Source organism: Engraulis encrasicolus, chromosome 14, assembly GCF_034702125.1.
Source record: "Engraulis encrasicolus isolate BLACKSEA-1 chromosome 14, IST_EnEncr_1.0, whole genome shotgun sequence".
Classification (NCBI taxonomy): Eukaryota; Metazoa; Chordata; class Actinopteri; order Clupeiformes; family Engraulidae; genus Engraulis; species Engraulis encrasicolus.
The window spans coordinates 11,653,160-11,676,199 of NC_085870.1; the positions used below are offsets into that span (position 1 = coordinate 11,653,160).

General features: G+C 42.9%; 3 protein-coding genes across 5 annotated transcripts in view; 2 read left to right on the plus strand and 1 right to left on the minus strand.

The window, feature by feature from the left end:
* LOC134462070 (ataxin-7) overlaps window positions 1-6,219 on the plus strand; it is a 60,168-nt gene extending 53,949 nt beyond the window's left edge. For all 3 annotated transcript variants that reach the window (XM_063214924.1, XM_063214926.1, XM_063214925.1), the window contains one exon: window positions 2,984-6,219. In XM_063214924.1, coding sequence (XP_063070994.1) covers window positions 2,984-3,001 — 18 coding nt within the window. In that variant the 3' untranslated portion in view covers window positions 3,002-6,219. The remainder of the gene's footprint in view (window positions 1-2,983) is intronic.
* A 2,147-nt stretch (window positions 6,220-8,366) lies between these two features.
* Window positions 8,367-13,667, minus strand: psmd6 (proteasome 26S subunit, non-ATPase 6). The gene is made up of 8 exons (XM_063214919.1): window positions 13,405-13,667; window positions 12,581-12,786; window positions 12,174-12,319; window positions 11,030-11,249; window positions 10,584-10,692; window positions 9,872-10,040; window positions 9,121-9,198; window positions 8,367-8,585 (listed from the first exon to the last, which is right to left on the minus strand). Exons 1-8 carry the CDS (start codon window positions 13,538-13,540, stop codon window positions 8,489-8,491), a joined length of 1,161 nt encoding a protein of 386 aa, XP_063070989.1. The 5' UTR covers window positions 13,541-13,667; the 3' UTR covers window positions 8,367-8,488.
* Window positions 13,668-14,735: 1,068 nt separating this feature from the next.
* The window catches only part of slc2a9l1 (solute carrier family 2 member 9, like 1), a 12,940-nt gene continuing 4,635 nt past the window's right edge, over window positions 14,736-23,040 (plus strand). The window contains exons 1-9 of the mRNA XM_063214928.1: window positions 14,736-14,789; window positions 15,286-15,381; window positions 16,012-16,169; window positions 16,561-16,685; window positions 17,120-17,249; window positions 17,414-17,562; window positions 18,435-18,622; window positions 19,487-19,597; window positions 22,208-22,309. Of these exons, the coding sequence (XP_063070998.1) occupies window positions 14,766-14,789; window positions 15,286-15,381; window positions 16,012-16,169; window positions 16,561-16,685; window positions 17,120-17,249; window positions 17,414-17,562; window positions 18,435-18,622; window positions 19,487-19,597; window positions 22,208-22,309 (1,083 nt within the window). The 5' untranslated portion in view covers window positions 14,736-14,765. The remainder of the gene's footprint in view (window positions 14,790-15,285; window positions 15,382-16,011; window positions 16,170-16,560; window positions 16,686-17,119; window positions 17,250-17,413; window positions 17,563-18,434; window positions 18,623-19,486; window positions 19,598-22,207; window positions 22,310-23,040) is intronic.

Sequence of the window (23,040 nt, forward strand, 5' to 3'; positions counted from 1 at the left end):
TACTGTAGCTCCTCCTCCCCTTTCACCGCACAGTCTGAATAGAAAGCCCACGTTAGTGGTGTTATATCTAGACATTGTTTATATCTAGACGTTGTAAAAGCGATATTGGCGTTGCGTTGGCCATACATTAGATAACTAGGCTTCTTGACTGTCTTAAACACCTGGAAGAAGTTTAACTAATGAGGGAAGTCAGTCACCACCTCATTGAAAAAGAACGGATTTCTATTTGGAAGGATGTCGATTAAAAACAGAAGACAAATGTGACAGTGCAAGCCAAGAATATGTCAGCACCAGTGTGAATCGTTGCAGGTAAGAAGTGATTTTTAGTCCTTGCAGTGGTGATGGAATAGTCAGGTGTTGGCTGTGGCTTAGCAGTCTAGCGTAGTTGTTAGCCTCAACGTTGGCGAAGCTTGATTGTGTCTGTGCGAGCGAAAGAGAGTAGCGACAGTGTGTGTGTGGCTAATCTGAAATTATGAGTGATTTAACAGTCGAATTCCCATGGAAGTGCCTTTGTTGTAGTCCTATTCTGTTTGATGCCTTGGTATTTTGTGCTGGTTCTGTGGTAGCAATTTGCAAACTGGTGGGCATTTGAGCTGTTCGGTCATGTCCACGCACAAACGTTTCGTGTGTGCTGTCACATGCACTTCTCATTAGCTCAAAGTCAGTCCGTCAATGTTTGAAAGACCTCAGGAGTCAAAGCACATGAAACATGTGCAATTCATTTAACAAAATGGATAAGATATGCTATGTTGATGGATGATTTAATTGTTATAACCCCGTTTTGCGTTTTCTTTGCCTGCTGCTTATGAATTGATCACCATTTAGCTTCACGTTATGCTGCTTGAAAATATGTTAAGCCTAAACTACGTCTACATCAAAAGAGCCCTAGATTTTGAATACCGTAGCCAGCTGCGCATTACCGACTCTCGCGCCGTGGCAGAATCTTTCTCGCGTCGCGCTCTTGAGCTGTCATGCAAGTTACACTCTCGCTTGCGTGAGACCTCTGGTACAACCCCCCTAAAACGAATAAAGCATGAATCTTTGGATTGAGTGGCATGGGCTGAGTTGGTCAAAATTTCGAACTATTTTGTTATTAGTATTAACTGCCACAAGACGTTCTCTTGGACACCTCCAATAGATGAAACAAATAAACGTCATTTTATGGTAGCATTTTATGGCAGTAGCTCATGTTCTGTTCTTCTATCTTGGTTAGGTCCTCTTGATATAGGCTTGCACACATGGCAATCACATTTTGATTTAAAAACCTCAGTCAGTGCAATGTAAAGACAGGCTGTTCACAAATGCTGGCTTTGATAACTTGAAATTGTGAAAGCGAGCATTGCACCTTCTCACTGGTCATTTATGATCAGATCTCTTTATGCTTATAATATGCACTAGTGTGTGTGTGTGTGTGTGTGTGTGTGTGTGTGTGTGTGTGTGTGTGTGTGTATGTGTGTGTATGTGTATGTGTGTGTATGTGTGTGTGTGTGTAGTGTAGTGTGTGCAGGGCCACTGACAGCTTTTACCGGGCCCGGGGCTAAATCATCTGAAAGGGCCCCCCTCTCAATAAATACAATACAATTGGGTCCCAATTCTGGGGGGCCTCTTTCTCTGGGGCCGGGTCAACTGTCCCCTCCCCTGTCGGCTTCTGTGTGTGCGCGTGTGTGCGTGTGCTTTTGTGTGTGTGTGTGTGTGCACGCGCGCGTATCAATTGACCACAATCTGGCTTTATTTCATTTTTTATTACTCCGCGAAGGTCTAAAATTTTGCCCATGATGGTCTAAAAAAGGTCTAAAAAAGTCTAAAATTTCACTTGTTAAAAGCTGCAGACACCCTGTTTATTATCTTGCAAAAGAAGCCTGGGAAATCTAAAGCAGCTTTGCACAATTGTTCCGATCTGAAAGGCAGCATGGATTTCTACCCTTCAGCCAGGGTTCCAGATCTTGGGCTCCAATCAGAGAGTGGGAAGGGGTGGAAAGGTGATGACTGCAGTTTGCTTGAATAGAAACAACTGACACGATTGGCTGCTATGGGTTACAAAATACCAAATCACACATTCGTAACGCCCAATAAATGGCCATGGGCAATGATAACGAGTGAGATTGTCTGGTGTTGACCAGGAAATTGTAAAAGCACAATTCAAAAGCCATTTTTCCTCATTTGCAATTTGGATGTTGAATGGGTGGAAAAAAGATTCCCCAAAAAGTTGTTGTGCCAAGGCTGCCAGCAGTGAAACTTAATTGTTTTCGCCACGGACGTGGGGCGCCAACGAAGCAGAAGGGCAGGATGGGAGGTTAGATATCGAGTTGGAGCCCACGCCACAGTGCCAGGTGGCTGCTTGTCAGGAGGCCTGTACGCCAGAAGCTGAGCTGAGGTGCTGGAACGAGCTGCTGTGGTCTAGACCAGTGATTCCCAACCTTTTGTGTCTCATGTACCCCCCAAACCATTTCATTGTACCATGAGTGCCCCCTAACTCATATTTTACATTGCTTTTTCTATTCCAGTGTGACTTTGCTCCATGCATTTGTTCAAATTAAATTTTCCCAAGTACCCCCTGCAGTATGCTCGCGTACCCCTAGTGGTACACGTACCCCTGGTTGGGAAACACTGGTCTAGACACTTAATCTTAACCGTTGCCAGCAAAACAGCCGTAGAACATTCAGATAATTTTAACATCATTTCAATACAAAGTTGTTAATAGCTTATACTGGATATTCTTAATATATTCTTAGCAGTCGTATTGATGATTACATATGTGATTTGAATTTTGCAACAACAAAAATGTTCGCACTATAATGTCACAAGAACTTTTTACACAGAGTTCTGTGAGTGGTGTAGAAAGGGTTTTAACATTTAAAAAAACAAGGAGCATGTGTTATTAAGGTTGGCAGGAGTTGCCTAGTCGTGAGGAGTTGCTTGGTCATGTTTACTACACCGTTGTCTTGACGATGCCCCCCTGTATGTTTTTTTTTTCCTTTCACAGCCAAAGGCTCGTCCCTGACATTGGTGGCCGGGGCTGGACGGTGCCTATCGGTGATCCGGATGACCACGACGATCTGGAGGACGAGGCCTTTCTGACAAGTCACCGGCAACCTCCCATGATCCTCAGGGGCTGAGCACGAGCGACGTCTCGCATGGTATGGTCTGCTAATGTGGCATCAGCAAGGGGAGGGTCCTCTTGAAGCCATGCGTGTGGAGCAGAGGGGGTTACAAAAGGCCATGCGTGGGGCGCAACGTGGAACCATGGAGGAAAAGGAGGCTGCGTGCTCAGATGATGCGGGTGATGTGTTTCGTGGTGTTGTTGCTGTGCGGGGCCAGGGTGCCCTGCCATGTCTCTCCACTAGGAGGAGACGTTGAGCTGCTCTGGTGGTGGTGCTGGAGTGGAGAGGAGGCCAAAGGAGTGGAGAGAGAGGAGTTGCCTTTAGCCCTTGACTGTGGTGCAGTGACTGTTGCAGAGTTAAGGGCTGGTACACATACACACATGCTCTTAGGCCAATACTGCAACCACACAGCACCAGGAGCAACTGGAGGCAGCGTGGCAAATGGGAGTCCTTTCACCTCTCTTTCTCTCCTCTCTCTCTCTCCTCTATCTCTCTCTCTCTCTCTTTTCTGTGTGTTCGCATGTGTGAATGTGTCAATGCGTGCGTGTGAATTATGTGGACGTATGCAAGAGCCTGGGTTGAGTCAGGTAAGATTTTGCTGGACTACTGGAAAACAAACTAAGTCTGAAAATACACAACTGATGTTTGCGAGTGATGCACTTGAGCCATGGGGAATTCCAACACTAAGAACACAGTCACACGGGAGGCCTCCTCAAGCTCAGTGGTGTGGGTTTGTTTTTGTGTCTTTGTTGAAAAAGAAATTGTCGACGGACGGACAAAAAATACAGTCTAATTGGTGTGACTGAAGGTTGCAAACCAATTCCCATATACCTACACTGAACAAGTATGCAAAAATTTTAGTCTTAATGTTTCCTTTTAAAAAAAATATTGCATTCACAGAGAAAAAAAAAATATTTCAGGAAAAAAAAGCATAAGAATTGTCATGCATGCCACTGTCGATACAGATTTATTACACATCACGATCAAACTATCAAATCGCGTTTGGTAAACCGATTGTGAAACGGGTCTTGGAGTATTTAGTGAGAAGGTGCATTTCAGTTTTGTTTTTTTTGAGGGTACAGTATACATTTTGGGATAAAGATATAAGTCGGTGGTAGATGCAAAATAACCTCTTGTTTTTAACTGTGACGGAAGCCAATATTGATTGGGGGACAAAAGAAAAGAAACGAAATGTTTAAAAGTATTCGGGCAGTTATCCTGCTGTACACAGAAAGCACATATTTGGGGGAGAAAAAAAAAACAAGCAATGCCGTTAACCAAATCAGTCACTACCAACTTAACCAAAACACTTAAAAAGACGAGTCGAGTTCTGTAGTTTCAACACTAGGCCACGCCTCCAGTCTGGGACTGGGCCTGCAAACTCTGTGGGTGCGTTCCGATATGTGACCTTGCGTCCTCCACTTGTGCTCGTGGCCTCGTACCAGGAAGTAATACGTCGTGATGACATCACTGACAACAGCATTATATTTTAATGTCTTGCAAAAGCTCAAAGTTGTAAAGTCATTTTCTCATTTGCAAACTGGATGGTGAATGATGAATAGTCCCCCAAAAACTGTTGTGGCCAGGCTGACAGCGGGGAAACGTAATTGTTTTCTCCACGGAGGCGGGGCATCAGCCAAACGTGAGGCCACAAGCACAAGTGGAGGACGCAAGGTCGCATATTGGAATGCACCCTGTGTGTGTGAAACAAGCACCATATCTCAAGTGGAGATTCAGCCTACTTTGCTTAGTGAAAAAAAAGTACTAACATTAATCCTCACCAACACAGATTTTGTTCAGTTCAACTGGAGAATGTTTGATTTTGTAGTTACGTTTCAAGTCTTTGCGTTGAATCATTGTCTCTCCAACTGTAGCAGCATTATGTTGCATCATTTCAGTGTTTTGTCATTTGTGTGTTTCAGTGAGGTCACGTCAAATCAGTGTTTTTATCAAAATCAGTCTGTCCACTGTATCAAGCAGAGCGACTTGCTTCAAACCCTTGAAAACGAGATCATGAAAAGATCACACACACACACACACACACACACACACACACACACACACACACACACACACACACATACACTTCGGTTAATGCAGCACCGTTTCTATCAGTCTTCACTGGTATGTGAACTTGTGTGCAAAAACATGCAGTCATTTATGACCTCCCAGTTGTTGGTGTTACGTTTGTATATCCACCATCTCACTAAAGCCTTGTTTGGGAAGCGGACGTGTCTTGGTGACCAAGCCTTGGTCTACACTACCACACTACTAATCATGCTTTATCAAACTTTCTGCCATAGCCCTACCCCAAAGATGAAGGCACACCTGATGCCCTCAGAGTCTTATGAAATGCAACGCTCAGCACTACCAGTATTGTAACAAATTGGCACTTGCAGCAACATCCGTAGATATAACTTAAACTAGCCATCCAGTACAAATGTGTTTCACTTTAGAGTGAGGAGAACGTGAGTGTTCTGAACTGACAGACTGTCGACATGTCGTCAGAATTTAACGTGTGCCAGGTTTTACCCCCCCAAGAACTCTTGATATGGCAATATTTTTTTCACGTTTGTTTGGGACAGTAGAGTTCCTAGGTTGCGATTTGGCTATTTTTTTTTGTGTCAGATTTGTTTTGCATACATCCATTTTTCATGTATGGTGTCTCTAGAAGATGCAGCCTATAGAGCTGCTACTCCCCTTGTCCATGTATCAACTCCTGTGATGTCAAATCACCAGACCTAGCTGAAGAAGCAAGTGTGTTTTCTATCTTCCTTTGGCTTTTTTCGTACATAAAAACTTTAAAACAATTGAAGTATCCCTATTTCAGAATACATATTTTGTTAAAAACAAACAAAAAAAGAACAGAATTGTACATATTGAGATGTATTTTTGCACAGGCATTTTCTTACAATTTTTGGTACAATTGAGATCATTATTATTTATTTAGAAAAAAAAGGATAACTTTTAAGATTATTTGAAGTGGTTCACTGCCAAGCCAATGATGCAATATGCCTCTTATCTAGCAACCAGAGCATAAGTCACACATACTGCGATGTTTTAAGAGTTTTACCACTGTAGCGGGAGTCTCAATCACTTGATGCATTGTTGTATTTTTTATTTTATTTTTTAAAAGCCTCACAAGTTGTGTCTCTTGTCATTATGTTGCCTCCCAATCAATCAAAACAAAGTAAGAATGTGAAATAATTATGGCCTGTGATACTGTGTGTATTTGTGAGGCTTACTACCTTTGTCCACGTCATTTCCCCCTCCCCAATGAATGTGTGTGTGTGTGTGTCAAAAGATGTCGTGACATTTGTCGTTGTTAATCATGTCGCAATGGCAACACGCTCAAGAGGCTGAAGGATGGAAGCCATTCTTCAACAGCAAGGTGGATGAACTTTTTTACATACTTTGCATCAATCGTTGCCAAACCTTAACCCGACAAAACACTGCTTTTTAATTGAAATTAATTTGCCGCTTTTCTGAAATTATGAAGAAAAAGAAAGTGCCTGAATTAGTTTCCTATTGACTGTTTCGAGGGCAGAGAGCATTGTTCAGTATTTCTTTTTCTTTACATTACTTGAATGTTATGAAATGGTTTAGGAGCTTGCTTGATGAACCTGCCTACCAGACCCTCATATGAAACCTGGCTTTTTTTGTTGTTGTCCAGGGTTTCCCGGTGAGAATAGTTATATTTTCACAGAAACCCCAGATTTTATGGTTTTATGTCTGATTTTTTTTTGTTTGTTTGCTCTTAACCCCTTTCAATGTTTTGTTTACCTTCCAATTCCAACTCGGCTGACAATGTTTCTGTGTACTGGAAACTTTGTGAGGATGTTTGACTCGGCACCATAGACGTGGAATGTGAATGAGACTGGACACAGCTTGCTAAAGGGGGTTATGGTTCCACATAGAAACTCATGTAAAAGGGTGTATATTTGATTTCTTTTTGTATACATAATCAAAAATCATTTTGATCAGCTGGACTTTTGTGTGTTGGCTGCTATGTAATTCATGAACAAAACATAGTAGGTTAGACTTACTATTTAAAGTAAAGATTGTATAGTCAATTTTGTTTTGTAACAGGTTTCTGTAAATAAAAAAATAATTTATACAGTTATTTATACAAAAACAATGTCTCCTCGACTCATTTAATGCTTTAAGCTAGGCTCACACTAGGGCAGTCATGGGTAAGCGGTTAGGGCGTCAGACTTATAGCCCAAAAGGTTGCCGGTTCAACTCCCGACCCGCCAGGTTGATGGGGGGAGTAATTAACCAGTGCTCTCCCCCATCCTCTTCCATGACTGAGGTACCCCGAGCATGGTACCGTCCCGTTGCACTGCTCCCTTGGGGCGCCATTGGGGGCTGTCCGCTTGCACAGGTGAGGTATAAATGCAATCTCGTCGTGTGCAGTGAACACTTGTGTGCTGTCTAGAGATGCACCGGATCCTGATTTTTAGGATCCTGCCGGATACCGGATCCACTGCTTAAGATCCTGCCGGATCCAGAACCGTATACCGGATCCTACGAAAAGGTTGAAACACAGCCAACTCGCATACGTGGGCCCTTTTTATTATGTTGGCGAAAACTATTTTTAAGACTCATTGGCTTACTGCCACACTGCCTACAACGGCCGCTTCCAAAGGGCTTTCACTCCATGCAGCGATTGGGGTTGTGAAAGACTGACTGAAAAGCCTAGGCTACGCAAGAAGTAGAGATGCCCCAGATCCTGATTTTTACGTACCTGCCGGATACCGGATCCACTGCTTAAGATCCTGCCGGATCCGGATAGTCTGAAAAACCCTATTATCCTGTCGGATCCGGAACTGGATCTTGGATCCTGTACATCTCTAGTGCCGTCACAATGACAATGGGAGTTGGAGTTTCCCAGTTGGTCTTTCACTTCTCACTACACAATTATCGGCTTGATTCTTGGCCAAAAGCCTCCTTTTCAAACGATCGGCCGAACATCACTCTACTGGAGGGCTTCAAGCAATTGTTTGCCATGTTTCCCTTGTTTCCCTCGTTTGCAACATTCTAAGATGGAATTGTACCAGTGTTGCAAATGGTACAAACCTATTTGATGTTTGACTGACTATAGAACGTGTAGTGCATGTGCATGTTTCCAAACTGAGAAGATTGTGTATGGCACAACCCAGGTGAAAATCAGATACAATGTGTAAGTTCTGTAGTCTGAGCCCAGCTTTACTGACCTACACATTCCATATGAACTCGGTTGAAAAGACTCATTTTGTCACAAGCTCTGAAAAGGGTTTTGTTTTATTATATACACAAAAAAGAGTAACTTATTCAGACTAATTAGGCATAAGTATTAAGTACAACCGCCCCCAAGGTTGCTTGAATACCAAAGACATCACACCATCTTACATATTGATCACTCTGGACAATTTCTGGACTCTGTTGAGCAGGAGGTCCCCCTTCTTGATGGTCTCTTGGTACTGCCAGTTCTTGCTGTCAGGCCTAAAAGGGAGACAGGCAAAGGCAGTGGAGAGACCATTAGAAGAAAAGAAAACGTTGTCACATTCACAGAACTACAGGGGAAGGACAAAACAACTGAGACACCTGTCATTTTAGTGTTGGAAGTTTAATGGCTCAAGTGGACCAGCCTGTTGGACAATCTTCATTAATGGCACATTGCACCAGTAAAGTGAAGTGTGAAGGTTCAATTAGCAGGGTAAGATCACAGTTTTGCTCAACATTTTGCAATGCACACAACATTATGGGTGACATGCTAGAGTTCAAAAAGGAGAAATTCTTGATCTTTGACCGAGACAGCAAGTCTTTGTGATGTATCAAGAGCCACAGTATCCAAGGTAATGTTTGCATAACACCAAGAAGGATGAACCACATCCAACAGGATTAACTGTGGATGCAAGAGGAACTAAATGACACTAAAATGACAGGTGTCTCGGTTATTTTGTCCACCCCCTGTACATGTTGCAAAGTTAAAATTGGGTCAAATGATCAGTTACATAGTCAGTTTGTCAGCACTTACCTGTTGGTCTCCACAATCTCATTGACCTTGTCAATTTTGCAGTGCAGTCGGCCGGCTGCAATGAATCGGGAAAGTTCTCTGTAGGAGCAGGAAAAAAAACAAAAAACATGAACAACATTAAGTATGCCTTAGTCACAAGACCACCTTGCACATGAAGTGGTAATGGCAGGCAGCAGTGGTACACAGATCAGCCAAAGACCTGTGGGTCCATTCATTTTTAGGAGGAAATCGCAGGTTGCAAGTCGGGTCAAGAGAAAAGACTGGTCTATGAACCCGAGACTGATTGAAATCGTCAGCCATCTAGCCCAGTGTAAAGAAGGGACGGGGAGAGAAAGATGATGACAGATTCCAAGAGTGAGAGGAGATGGCGAGAGAAAGACTCACTGGTCTGTGAAGTCAGTGCTGAGTCCAAAGGCCTCAGCCATGTAGCCCAGTGTAAAGCAGAGAGAGAAAGATCGAAATGGGGAGAGAGGGTGAACTTGGAGCTGACTGGAGCCTTCAGCCATGCAGTAGAGTAGGAGAAAGACACTAATAGCAAGACTATGTACTACTGGCCTATACAGTATTATATATACTGGTATGCGAGTCCGGTGCTGACTCTGAAAACCTCAGCCATGCAGCCAGAGAGAGACAGACACTCTCACTGGTCTATGAACTCAGTGCTGACTCCGAAGGCCTCGGCCATGTAGCCCAGAGTAAAAGAGGAAGAGGGGGAAAGAGAGCGGAGATGGAGAGAGAGAAAGAGACTCACTGGTCTATGAACTCAGTGCTGACTCCGAAGGCCTCGGCCATGTAGCCCAGGGTGAGGGAGCGGTAGGACTCCAGCAGCTGGCTGTAGGCCAGGATGCGCATCTCCCGCACGTAGTAGCGATAGTGAGGAGCGAACAGCCAGTCCCTCTTCATCTCCTGCTCCACCCGCGCTGTACGTACACGTACACACACACACACACACACACACACACACACACACACACACACATGCACACACACACACACACACACACACACACACACACACACACCAGACATATAATACACTTCAGAAAAACAGCTTAATGACTTGCGATTGTGACACTGAAATGTTAACCAAAAAAGAAAGAAAAAAAAATATTTGAGGCAAAATGTTCCATCTGGCTTTCATGTTTGTGTAACTTAATTTATGGTCCTGTGAAAAATTATTTTTAATTAAAAAAAAAAAAAAAAACAGTTTAAGACAATTCCATAGTCTTAATAGTCATAATTCCATAGTCATAATTCCATACTGTTCATTTCCGTTGCTTACTAACATTCAAACGCTTTCATGAACACAAGAACTGGAAAATGCCTGCTGCAGGACCTTCCTGCACGTGCACATTCCGTGTGCACGAACACGTTGCCATGCAAATTTATCAATATTGTTTGCAGTAGCTCACTTGAACAATTGGTACGCAGACGACCCGAGCGTCGTGAAGGAGAGCACTCACCGAGAGACTGGAAGAAGACTGAATAGCTGCACTCGTAGAGAGAGAAGAGGTACTGGCGCACATTAGGCAGGCTGTGAAGCACCTCCAGGATCTCAGCACCCTTGATCACCTGAGCAGGACATCAAGACATATCAGTCAATATCACAAACTACATCCAAACATACACCATACAATAATAAGAGTCAAGTCACTAAATGCGAGGACGTATGTGCATCAAGGGACCCAAATTAGGTGAAGAAATATGAGGGACGATAAACTTAAATCTAAAAAAATACACCTCTCAGTCATGGCAGATTGACATCAGTGACCAATGCAAGAATTAATGCACACCTTAACAACTAGATTAGATAATTTATACTTTGAATAAAGAAAGTACGAACTGTATGTGAAGGAGAGAAAACGTAAAATACATTTCACGTGATGGTGCGCAGCTGTTGTGGCCATACCTTTTCCCTGAGGTCCGGTCGCTTCAGGGCGATCATGCACACATAGACGGTGTACGTGACGAAGGTCTTGTAGTCCATCAGCTCGTAGGAGGTGAAGGTGGACACGGTGTCCAGGAAGAGCTCCGCGGCCTGCTTGAAGTCACGGATGGCCACGCAGTAGAGGCCCTGGTACACCTTCAGACGATTCCTCCTGTCCCAGTCACCACCTTCCTCAATCAGGCTGCAGAGGGACAAAACAAAAACACATTTATACAAAAATGCTTCATGACTATTAAGTTTTATTACATGACAATTAAGTTTAATACAAGACAATGTTTTAAAGAAGCTATATTGCGGGCCCAAACCACATACAGGCCTGATGGTAGAAAAAAAATCTAGTGTGAACCTTTGAACACTTTTTGAAATAACAAAAAAACACTGATGACTAAATTGTATTCTTGCAAATGAACTCTGTCAAGCCTAATAGCAGGCAGTGAGTCTGAACCACCAGCCCTGCAGATAACAGTAGCAAGCAGGGCTTTAAATTAACACCAGCCAAATGCTGGTGACGTTTCAGTTTGGCTGGTGGAAAAGACCAACTTACTAGCCACTTTGACCCATTAGTGAGTGTGTCTTTGGCTAGTAAGATTATCATTTTGGCTGGTGATGAAAAAAGTTAATTTAAAGCCCTGGTAGCAAGTACCATTAATAATTCACAATCCTCAATGTAAGGGATCGTTTGGATCACTAAAAGGCCAGATCAATAAAGGCTTTGTCGCTCTTCCGTTGCGTTCCAGACTGGTGGGAGCTACAGTGGGCTCCTTATGACCCAATACTAGCTGAAATGCATTGAAACATTCAAGTCGCCAGCTAGTGCCACATTAATGTACGCCGGCGTCCTCACATTGATTGAAAATTGTGATGTCAACACAACAATGGCAGAGCACAGAGAAGGAAATAATTTAACACATTTCTCATAAATTATTCTGTGTACAAATAGAGTTGATTTTGACACCTAGCATGTGGTTATGTTGCCATTGCCTCGTTCAATGATAATGTGCTGCTAAATGAAAGGAGCCTGAGTAGTTTACGTGTCTGACTACATAGCTCCCATCTTTGACAGGTGGTTAGATACATTAAACCATGTTTGTAAACAAAGCATTACCTCTTGGCTTTCTCTGTGTTGCGTGTGATGAGGTCATTGTCCATGTAAAACAAGCCAATCCGAAGCAGGTAAAAGACTATGTCGAGGCGATGTCCCAAGGCTACAGTTTTGTCATAAGTCTTCCTGAAAGCTGTGAGGGCTTCCTCCTGAAAACGAACATTGAAGAAAGCCAGATTAAACACTTAGAGATGCAATATTAAAACACAGACAAAACCATTTGTAATTCACCAAGTAATTCCAAAGACGGTATAGTCTCTTCACTAATCACAAGTCACAGCAGTAATCAAGAAATATAGTAGGATAGGCTACAGAGATTATGCAGAGCAGTGTGGAAGAATTTTGTATACAATATGCTGTCAATCATTCCTTTCTGGCACGATGTTCTTCACTACTTTTCTGTAGCCTACCTTGTTCCCAATTCGTATCAGGTATTCAGCTCTGGCCATCATGGCATCCCGAATCTCACTTTCTCCGAGATTTTTCTCTGCATCTTCCAAAACATCATCCAGTCGCTTCAGTTCCTCCTCGTTAGCCTTCTTCATTCTGCTTAGAAGGTCTCCGTCCACCTGCCATTTCAGGTCTTTGCAGAGGGTCTCGTAATATGGAGCCATATCTGAAGACATTTAAACACATTTCCAACAGTCATTACACCGTGACAACAATAATGTGTTAGACTACGGAGGGATATATGCAGGTTTAGTAGCCAGAGTATTTTTTATTTTTTTTAAACAAACCTACCTCATGGCATTAGTAAACAGAGGAAATATGACTGACGTTTGTGACTGACTGAGGTTAGTCAGGGATGTTTTTGCCAATTTGGCCTAGCTTTGTTTACTTGACGACAAATATTCATGCATACTTGTAAACGGTTACTAAATCAGATGTGACTATATATAGATCGAGTTATTATGTCACGAAATATTGACAACGAAATAAAATGTACCTTAATTCCGTAAATTACCCGAACACCACAGTTGCTGACTCAATGTCCAGTAGCACTACTGTTAGCATAACCCGACAAGCTATATAATTGTATACCGTTAGCTAGCTTTATTAGCTAACTAGATCATACTCTTGTGGCTACCAAAAGCTTAACTTAAACAGACGATCTCTTTTAACTTTTTTCATAATGTGTACATATATATATATGATTCACTTTTTATTCCGACTAAAATAGCACAGTAATAGAAGGCAATTCACTAACGTTAGCTGTGTCGCTAACGTTACTCACTGTTCTCTTTGATTGAATCCATCAGCTCCGCTTTTACTTTTGCATCTTGCCGATGTGTCAATAAAAACTTAAGCTGTGCTATCCTCAGATCTGGGTTCTTGGGTAACCCTTCTTCTTCCAAATTTTCCAGAGGCATATTGGCGTGTTTTACAAACAGCTATCAAAATCAGACACACCAGCACCTAAACCAGCTAGCTTTTGGCTACAATGACAACGGTGAAATACACACTTCCTGTTCGCGAAGTCAACGAGTGCACAAAGACACACCACATGTGCCCTGAGAAAGCACGTCTAGAAGATTGCTGCCCTCCTCTGGTGGTACAAAAGTTAATGTAGACCCAAAGGTGGATGAAAGGCTGATCTCTGTTCATCAAAACTTTCAAATAAAAAAGATGTGCAATAATGGGAAAGTTATCAACAATACTCACCCATGATTCAAAGAAAAAAGTTTGTTTGCTGTTAGGCTATTTCCCTGAATGATTGAAGTGAAGGACCGCACAGATTTGTCTTTATTCGCCTAGTCGTCAGTCAAGTCAAATCAGCTTTTATTGTCACTTTCTTCATATGCACAAGTCAAGGAAGTTTTGTTCATTCTTTTATATAGGATTCAGCACCCAGTTAAAAACTGTAGAACTCTAGGCTAGTAATCTTTAGGCGCGATAGTGTGTGTCTCCTCTCTAGGCCTACTTTACCTACATCCCTCACATTTCTGGAGATTTGTAAGTAGGCCTATATTTTCATGGGATAACATTAAAGACATTTAACTTTGACCCAGTGAACTGTAGCCATCGTGTAACTAGGCCTATGGTCGCTTCAATGTATTGTTCATGCTCACTCAGAATAAATTGAAATAAATAGGCCTGTAGGCCTACAGCCATCATGCCTAATAGCCTAGCCTACTGTAGTGGCATGAGGACTGATAATGAGGGCTGGCGGAGGCCAAACTAAAAAACACAAACAGTCCAATGGGCACAGGCTACAGGTATACCCTGTAAGAAAGCCATATGGGAAGCCATGCATTTTAGCATAGTGTGTAGGGCTTACTCACTTTTGTGAGGTAGGCTACATTTTGAGACATTAATGGCTGTATTTAAAATTATTTGAGAGAACAAATCAATTGAAGCAGCGTATGTCTACTGTTCATTGTGTCAAATTGAGATTTCTTTAATGTTGTCCCATGAAATTATATTCTTACAAATCTTCAGAAATGTGAGGGGTGTAGGCTTAGTCACTTCTGTGCCAGTGTCACAGTCTTCTTCTTGCTCATGTAAAAAATTAATCTCTTTAGGATGGCTAACTGGGCAAAAATATCTCAGTCCACGGTGACTAAGCACAGCTGAGAACAAGACGTCTCCTAGACCATGGCCAGCCTTTTGAAACACCTAGTAAGTATTTTTTTTTTTCAAAACTCTATGCCATTAGGCTTTTTAACCTTTTTCAAAATGCTGTGTTCACATGGCTTCATGTTTTCAGAGTAGATACATACACTTCTTTGTATCACAAATGTGTTATGGGCATTGTTTCTTGTTTAATTTATTTGATTAGTAGGCTAATAGGGAAATATCTACATTTTATAAATCACTGTAAAAATAATTTGACAAAACTCACTGTCACAGAGATCTAAACTCATTGTGTTGATGAATTCTACTTTTCTTTCTGGGTTTCTTGTGTAATAGGCTATGATGCTTTTGAAACGATGTTGTATTGTAAAGGTGCCCTTTGGGTGCCGTTTGGGGCTGCCCCCTTGCACGAGTGAGGCATAAATGCAATTCTGTTGTGTGCTGTGGAGTGCTGAATGACAATGGGAGTTTTCAGATGGGCTTTAACGCGGCTTTAATTTCTTCAATGTGGAGACAGCTGACTTATAATTCCGTCCCTTAGGTCCAGGGTAATGCTATGTTCTTCATCATCGTGCTGGGGATGGGAGGAACATTCCAGAATGGATTCCATGTCACAGTTATCAGCTCACCCTCACCGGTGAGGAAGAAATGAAAAATAAGAATGGACAATGTCCTACTCTCCTCATTCAGTTTTCTGCCCTTGTCATTTTGTCCCTTGTCTTTTAACCCATTTTAGCCTACGTCCTTTTTGGGAAAGAGTGCCCTCTGCCTATTAAATCCTAAATATCTCAGCAGAGAGAGTAGAGAGAGAGAGGTTCCATTGGCCCATTGTTTCCGGGTTCTATTATTGGGGGGGAAATCCCCCTTTAGGCAGACCTAGGCAGACCTGAGGACTGTTCTATTCAATGCTAGGAGCATTATGACACGCCCCTTTAGGCAGACCGGAACCTGGTCATGTTAGGTGCCCATAGAAACCTATTATGTTGGCATATCTCTATACTTAAAGATTCTCTGATCTCAGCCTCCGAAGGACATCAAAATATGAAATAAGTTGCCAGCCAAAAGCCAGGACCCTCATTTTGCATTAGAATGTGTTCATTCACCTCTAACATACACACAATTTAATGAAACCCCTCAATTCTCAAGAGCATGAATGCAGCGTATATGTGTTTCCACAGCTAAAATGGGTTAATGTACATTTTTGCACACAAAGTTCAAGTCAGTCAGAACAAGTTTCTCTTCTGCTCTGCCTTCGCTGTCTCCACAGTTTGTGAAGCGCTTCATTAACAGCAGTTGGTCAGAGCGCTATGGGCCGCCACACCCAGACACAGTCACCTTCCTCTGGTCGGCTGTGGTGGCTTTCTTTGCTGTTGGAGGACTCCTGGGGTCAATCAGTTTGAGGATGATCACTGACAAGTTGGGAAGGTAATACTCTTGTTGATTTGTCTTTTATGGCTTTTATTATGGAGGCGGGTGGGCCAGATATAGCAATGACCCTATGTGTCTGTCTGTCTGTCTGTCTGTCTGTCTGTCTGTCTGTCTGTCTGTCTGTCTGTCTGTCTGTCTGTCTGTCTGTCTCTCTATGTATGTGTGTGTGTGTGTGTGTGTGTGTGTGTGTGTGTGTGTGTGTGTGTGTGTGTGTGTGTGTGTGTGTGTGTGTGTGTGTGTGTGTGTGTGTGTGTGTGTGTGTGTGTGTGTGTGCGTGCGTGTACACCTGCAGTGTTGTGGGTTACCTGTGGGTGGTGCCAGACACTGTACAAAGCCAGAGGGTAATTCATTGATTCTGTATGGACACTGCAGTACATTTGTCTTTCAGAAAGAAGGCCATGATATGGAACAATGTGATCAGCATTGTTGCTGCAGCTATCATGCTCTCCAGCAAATATGCAAACTCATTTGAAATGATCCTCCTTTCACGATTACTGTTTGGGTTTGCATCAGGTAAGAAGCACATTGTGTTTTATACATATTGCTGATCTGTGATGAGATATGATTTTTAAAAGGAAATCGCTGGGTATGGGGACATGCATCTAAATGATTGTGGACATGAACATACATCAGGCTGTGTTGCATCATATATTGAAAGGAAATGAACCGGTGGTACTTTGTGTAGTCAAACTGTGACGTTTAACCCTGTCATGCAGTTGGAATTGTCAGCGATCCTATTCCCTACTTGCTGAAAAGGGCTTAACTACATCATAATATCATTGCTATGACATTAGTGAGAGTCCTAACTGATCGAGTCGTGGCCATTACCATGTTGGTGACAATAAGGTCATTACAGATGCTCTGAATGAAAGGGCACACAAAGCACTAAGCACACAAAGCACTAATTATTCATCCTTTTCAACTAATCCTTGATTGTAAAACTCCAGGTTTAGGCGGTAATGTCCATGCCATCTATCTGGGTGAGAGCTCCCCTAAGAAAATAAGGGGATTGGTAACGCTCACATCAGCAACGTTTGTTTCCATTGGGAAACTGTCGGGACAGTTTGCAGGCCTGCAGTAAGTTTAAAGCACCTCAGAAAGGTTGCCGTCTTCTTATTCTACATCATGACATTGTCTGATTTTCAATCAGTGATTAATATCAAATCAATATCCAATACATAGAATGGACCAAGACACATGTTTTTATTGTGACGCAAACTGCCATTCCTTTTTGATATCAGGGAAATTTTAGGTCGCGAGGATTGGTGGAACTTCCTTCTTTGTGCCCCGACGGTTTTTGCCGTAGTCCAGCTGATCGTCCTCCCCTTCTTTCCCGAGGCGCCACGGTATTTGCTCATCGAGAAAGACAATGCAGAGGAATGTCGGGCAGGTAGGCTATGATGACAGACACCACCAAAACACATATTCGACCACAGGGAAGGCAGTGGGGTTGTCTGTGGGGTCAATGCACTCCTCCTCCTCCTCCTCCTCCTCCTCCACCTCCTCACTTATTCAAAAGTTACACTTTGACTTTGCTGGATGACAGATTCTGCCCTATAACCCAAATTAGTCACATGACAATTATTTACAAAGCACTTCCAGAAAAAGCTTCTCCCGCCAGTTATGTAACCTCTCTGAAGGGATTCAGCATTCATTTATACACCATTATCAACATTAACAGGTAAGAAAAGGAGGTTTAAAGCCCAAGCTCTCAGGGTAATCATAGGGATCATGTAAGTTCATTAACTGATTAGATTTTGGAGGCCAACACTTTCAAGATGGCTGAATTCAATATGGCCGAATTTTTGTTAGGCCTGGCTGGGTGGATGGATTTGCCCCAAAACTTTTTTAGCTTTTTTTTTTTTAGACACAACTGCATAGGCCGTGGTCACCCTATCTATCTATCGTTCACCATTTGAGCTTGTTTATCTTGTGACTCTAGAGTTGCCTCTGCATGAAGTGCAAGCATTCTCACAAATAGTTTAGCACCTGGCTGATGCAACTCATCCTCTCAGTCACTTACTCACCGCCTTGTCTCTCTCCCTCTTTCCCTCCCTCCCTTTCTCTCTCTCTCTCTCTCTCTCTCTCTCTCTCTCTCTCTCTCTCTCTCTCTCTCTCTCTCTCTCTCTCTCTCTCTCTCTCTCTCTCTCTCTCTCTCTCTCTCTCTCTCTCTCTCCTGCTCTCGCTCTTGTTTTTTTCATTCTGCGTCCTTGGTTATCTTTCCTGCTGCTGCTGCTGCTGCTGCTGGTGATTGCCACTTAGCGCTCCAGTGTCTGTGGGGTCCAGGGAGCTACGAGAAGGAGATGGAGGAGATGGTGGCGGAGCAGAAGGCCATCGGGGGCGAGCGCTCCCGGAGCCTGCTGGAGCTGCTGAGGGACAGGAGAGTACGCTGGCAGATCCTCACTATGCTGGTGCTCCATGGATGCATCCAGTTCTGTGGTATCTCAGCTGTAAGACTGCAATACTGTGCTGTGCTTCACTTTCTTTTCTATTCTTTTAAATTATTTTCTTATGTGTTTTTTAATATATATTTTACTCCATCATGATATGTTTACTGTTCGGTTTGAAAAGACAACGTCAGTCAAAGTCTTTTCTTTTCTTTTCTTTTCTTTCTTTCTTTCTTTCTTTCTTTCTTTCTTTCTTTCTTTCTTTCTTTCTTTCTTTCTTTCTGTCTGTCTGTCTGTCTGTCTGTCTGTCTGTCTGTCTGTCTTTCTGTCTTTCTTTCTTTCTTTCTTTACCATAATCATCAGTTTCATTGATTGATTTTATTTGACATTCTCAGTTCTTCAGATAAAGTACCACGATACAGCTCAATGCAAACCCACACATTTAAATGGAAGAAAACAGAGAGTCAAGAGTTGACATTGAAGCCCTAAGGCTCAGCTCCATTGTGGTCCTTGATGGCAAAAGATCTAAAATAAAAAAGCGCTGTGGCATTACTATACAATAATAAAAAAAACATTTAAAAACACAACAGTCATGCTCATCAGATTCACGTAGCATATACACTCATGCAGTAACATTGAGGAGCCAACATTGGCACTTCCCTCTATTGAAAATATGGATGAATTCACAACATGCCAACCCTCTAAATCACATATAATCCCCAGTATGCTCTTCCAAGCACATTTGTGCGCAACCCACGCTGTTTAAAACCAAAACCGGCCAAAGACCACAAAGGACAATGGATTACACAAAGCGCCCTTTTTACTATTTCATTCAGTTTTATTTGTATATTTTGAATTTTGTTTCTGTACACCTGATGTCCCTGATATTCAGAATAAAGAAATCCTCCTCTCTCTCCTCTGTTCCAGCTCAGTTCCTTCGCCTATAACATCTTCCAGGAGGCTGGCATTCCCGAGGAGAGGATCCGCTACATGACGATGGGCATAGGGGCATCCGAGGTGCTCACCTCCATCACATGTGTGAGTCGAGTCAGGGTACAATAGACATTGCCTCAAAGTCCCTTCTCTTTATAATCTCCTATATAAAGTGCCTGGCATAATATGAGCAGCTGAGTGCAGTGCCGTTGGCAGCTTTGGCCAGGCCCTGGACAATGACACCTGAAGTGCCCCCCACCCAATACATAAAGTTTAATCAGGACCCAATTCTGGGGGGCCCTTCTTCCTGGGCCCAGGACAACTGACCCCTTTAACCCCCAATTGTTATATTCAACACAATGCCAGAGCATTTGGACCTGTGAAAAACATGCCTGCTAGACTACTGGCACAGACCTACTTTGAAAATAGAGTCTGTAGTTTGTGCAACAAATAAGGAACACTGAGCTTTCATTGCTTTTGAACAGGACAATAAATCCCCACCTGTGTGCTCATCTGCTCCCTACACCCCTCCTCTCCCCCTCTCCCCATCTCCCCCTCTCCGCCCGTGGGCATTATGGCACTGGGTGGCAGGGAGCCAGGCGGCCAGCAACCTCAATACTCCCTCAATCTTGTTTATTTACCCATTTACCCATCCGGCCATTTATTAAATTAAGCGGGCTTGCAGAGCAAGGTCATATTCTAGTAATCTCTAAGTCCTGTTTAATTATTTTTAAGCAGGCTTGCAGAGCAAGGCCCGATTATAATCTCTAAGTCCTGTTTAATTATCGTTCTTGTGCAGGGCAGTAAAAATAGAAAATGGATCTCCTCCTAGGCCTTTCAAGATAGAGACACCGTTTGAACACTAAAACGACTGGCTCGGCTTGGAGATCATTTCTAGTGATATAGCGTGTCCGTGTCTCTTGTCGTTTTCCCGTTTTTGGCGATTTTGTGCAAGTTTGGGTCCCCATTGAAAACAATGGTAGAACCTTCATGAACCAAGGTTCCGCCACTCTAGAGATTAGAGTGTAGGAGGCTTTTTCGGTCATAAAACATCAACACTTTCACCTAGAAGTTTAGTTGACGCGTTGTTGGCGAGCTCTATGGGATGTCTACAAATTGTCAAAGTTTCATCTCCCAACTCCCATTACTTTTTAAATGGCAGTTGTGTAAAAACGACAGGGCTGGGTCTATGGCGTTTCCCATTGTGGCTTGAAGTGCCTTTTTCAAGAGGTCAGCGCATGCCCCACAAGAGGTCCATTTGTGACTGAACCGTTTAACCTATAAACTTCATTCAAGTACTGTTAGAGAGATCAAATTTATGACTCCGATCTGTGAGCAGGACACATGCCAATTCCTTTTAGTTTTTTTACAACGATCATCTAAAGACAAAAAACTGTTTCTGATTCTGCCCTCTGCATTAGAGCACCATACTAACTGCCATTCAGTCAATCAGAACAGGTGCTGCCAATAAAGGGTTCCATCTCAACGGTCACTTTCTCTCAACATTCTATTCTTAACGAGCACCTGCAACTACCATTCTAGAAGTCTATTGTTCAGCTCTTCAATTCAATGTGATATTATCTAGCTGGAATGTTTAAGACAGCCAGCTGCTTGGCTCAATGGGAATGCTGCTGGATCAGAGATATGGAGGTTGGGAGTTTGAATCCCACTCGAAGCCATGTTGATTTTCAAAATTATATCATATGCAGTGTTCCTTAGCCAACTTAAAATGCCATGTATGTCATTTAGTATCAATGGCAAATGTGCTGGATTAGAGATATGGAGGTTGGGAGTTCGAATCCCACTCGAACCCATGTTGATTTTCAAAATTATATCATATGCAGTGTTCCTTAGCCAACTTCAAATACCATGTATTGTATGTCATTTAATATCAATGGCAAAGGGGCTGGATTACAGATATGGAGGTTGTGAGTTCGAATCCCACTCGGACCCATGTTGATTTTCAAAATTATATCATATGCAGTGTTCCTTAGCCAACTTCAAATACCATGTATGTCATTTAGTATATCCCCAAAACGCAGAGCTACAACACTTTCAAGATGGCTGAATCCAAGATGGCTGAATTGTTTGGCCCATAACTTCTGACTGGGTGGATGGATTTTTTCCAACATTTCTTTTAGCTTTGTTTTCTCAATAGTACTTTGTTTCATCTCTGCCCCAAAAGGCAAGCCCGCTTCCAGCATTTTCTGTGACAATGCAATGTAGTTATTATTTGTATGTGTATGGGGGGAGGGGTTCTCAGTGGGCTAAGGTGCCGTACCATTAATTCCATTAAAAAAAAATAGGGGATCCGGGTTCGAGTCTGGCCAGGGTTCATTTGCAGATCCCTCACAATTTGTGTGTTGACTTATTTTCCCACGTGTCTCTACAGGGAGTGCTCGTTGATATTTTTGGAGGCAGGAGACTATTTCTGTATTATTTATTTATTTGTGGATGATTTCCCTGTGTGCACAGGGACTACTGATTGACAGTATTGGTAGGTGGGAGGCTATTTCTTTCTTTTTTTATTTTTTTCTTTCTTTCTTTCTTTCTTTCTTTCTTTCTTTCTTTCTTTCTTTCTTTCTTTCTTTCTTTCTTTCTTTCTTTCTTTCTTTCTTTGTTTCTGTCTTTCTTTCTTTCTTTCTTTCTTCCTTTCTTCCATTCTTTCTTTCTTTCTGTGTTGATTATTTCCCTATGCTGTGTGTGTTTTTTCAGGGCCTGCTGATTGACAGTGTTGGGAGGCGGGTGCTGTTGTGGAGGGGCTTTGCTGGCATGTCGGTGCTCATGGCCTCCATCACTGTGGCGCTCTGTCTGCAGGTCAGTTAGGCCCTCCCTCCGCACAACACCTCTGACAGCACTGCGGAGCACTACCGGAGAGATTCTTTATATAGAGATATGCCAATGTAATAGGTTGCTATGGGCACCTAACATGACCAGGTTCCGGTCTGCCTAAAGGGGAATTGAATAGAACAGTCCTTAGGTCTGCCTTGGTCTGACTAAAGGGGCATTTCCCCCCCCTCCCCCTTGCGACAGTAGAACCGGAAACAATGGGCCAATGGAACCTCTCTCTCTCTACCCTCTCTGGCGGAGCTCTACCGGCTCTGACAATTCTGGTTTCCCCAGTACACTGATGCAGATGTGCTATAAACATGAATAGCCACTTTCACCCCAGCAGAGCAGGGGTGGAACTTAAGTTTTTTTCCCCACCAGTCACGGTGGCAGGTAGATTTCAAAATCTACCAGTCACTCACTGATTTTACCAGTCAAAGTGACTGGTGGGTTGAAAAATGTACCAGGCAGCACTGAAATTTACCCGTCATTGGCAGGTGGACGGGTGCTTATTTCCATCCCTGCAGCAGAGCATGGATAATCAATGGGTGTCTCAGACAAAAGAGAGCTCGGCCGTAATTGGCAGCCGACAATACAACTGCTATAACACTGATAAATAAACTGATAAAGTCCTGTCTTCCACTCTGGTCTTTCTGTGTCAGTGAAATGGGGTTGGGTAGCATAGGTGGTTCTAGAAGGAGGGTCGGGGTGGGCCACTG

Excerpts from the sequence above, each read along its gene's own strand:
- psmd6 (XM_063214919.1), bottom strand. The coding sequence starts at position 13,540 with ATGCCTCTGGAAAATTTGGAAGAAGAAGGGTTACCCAAGAACCCAGAT. Across the intron at positions 11,250-12,173 it reads AACACAGAGAAAGCCAAGAG|CCTGATTGAGGAAGGTGGTG; the intron begins GTAATGCTTTGT and ends GTCCCTCTGCAG. Across the intron at positions 10,693-11,029 it reads GACCGGACCTCAGGGAAAAG|GTGATCAAGGGTGCTGAGAT; the intron begins GTATGGCCACAA and ends TGTCCTGCTCAG.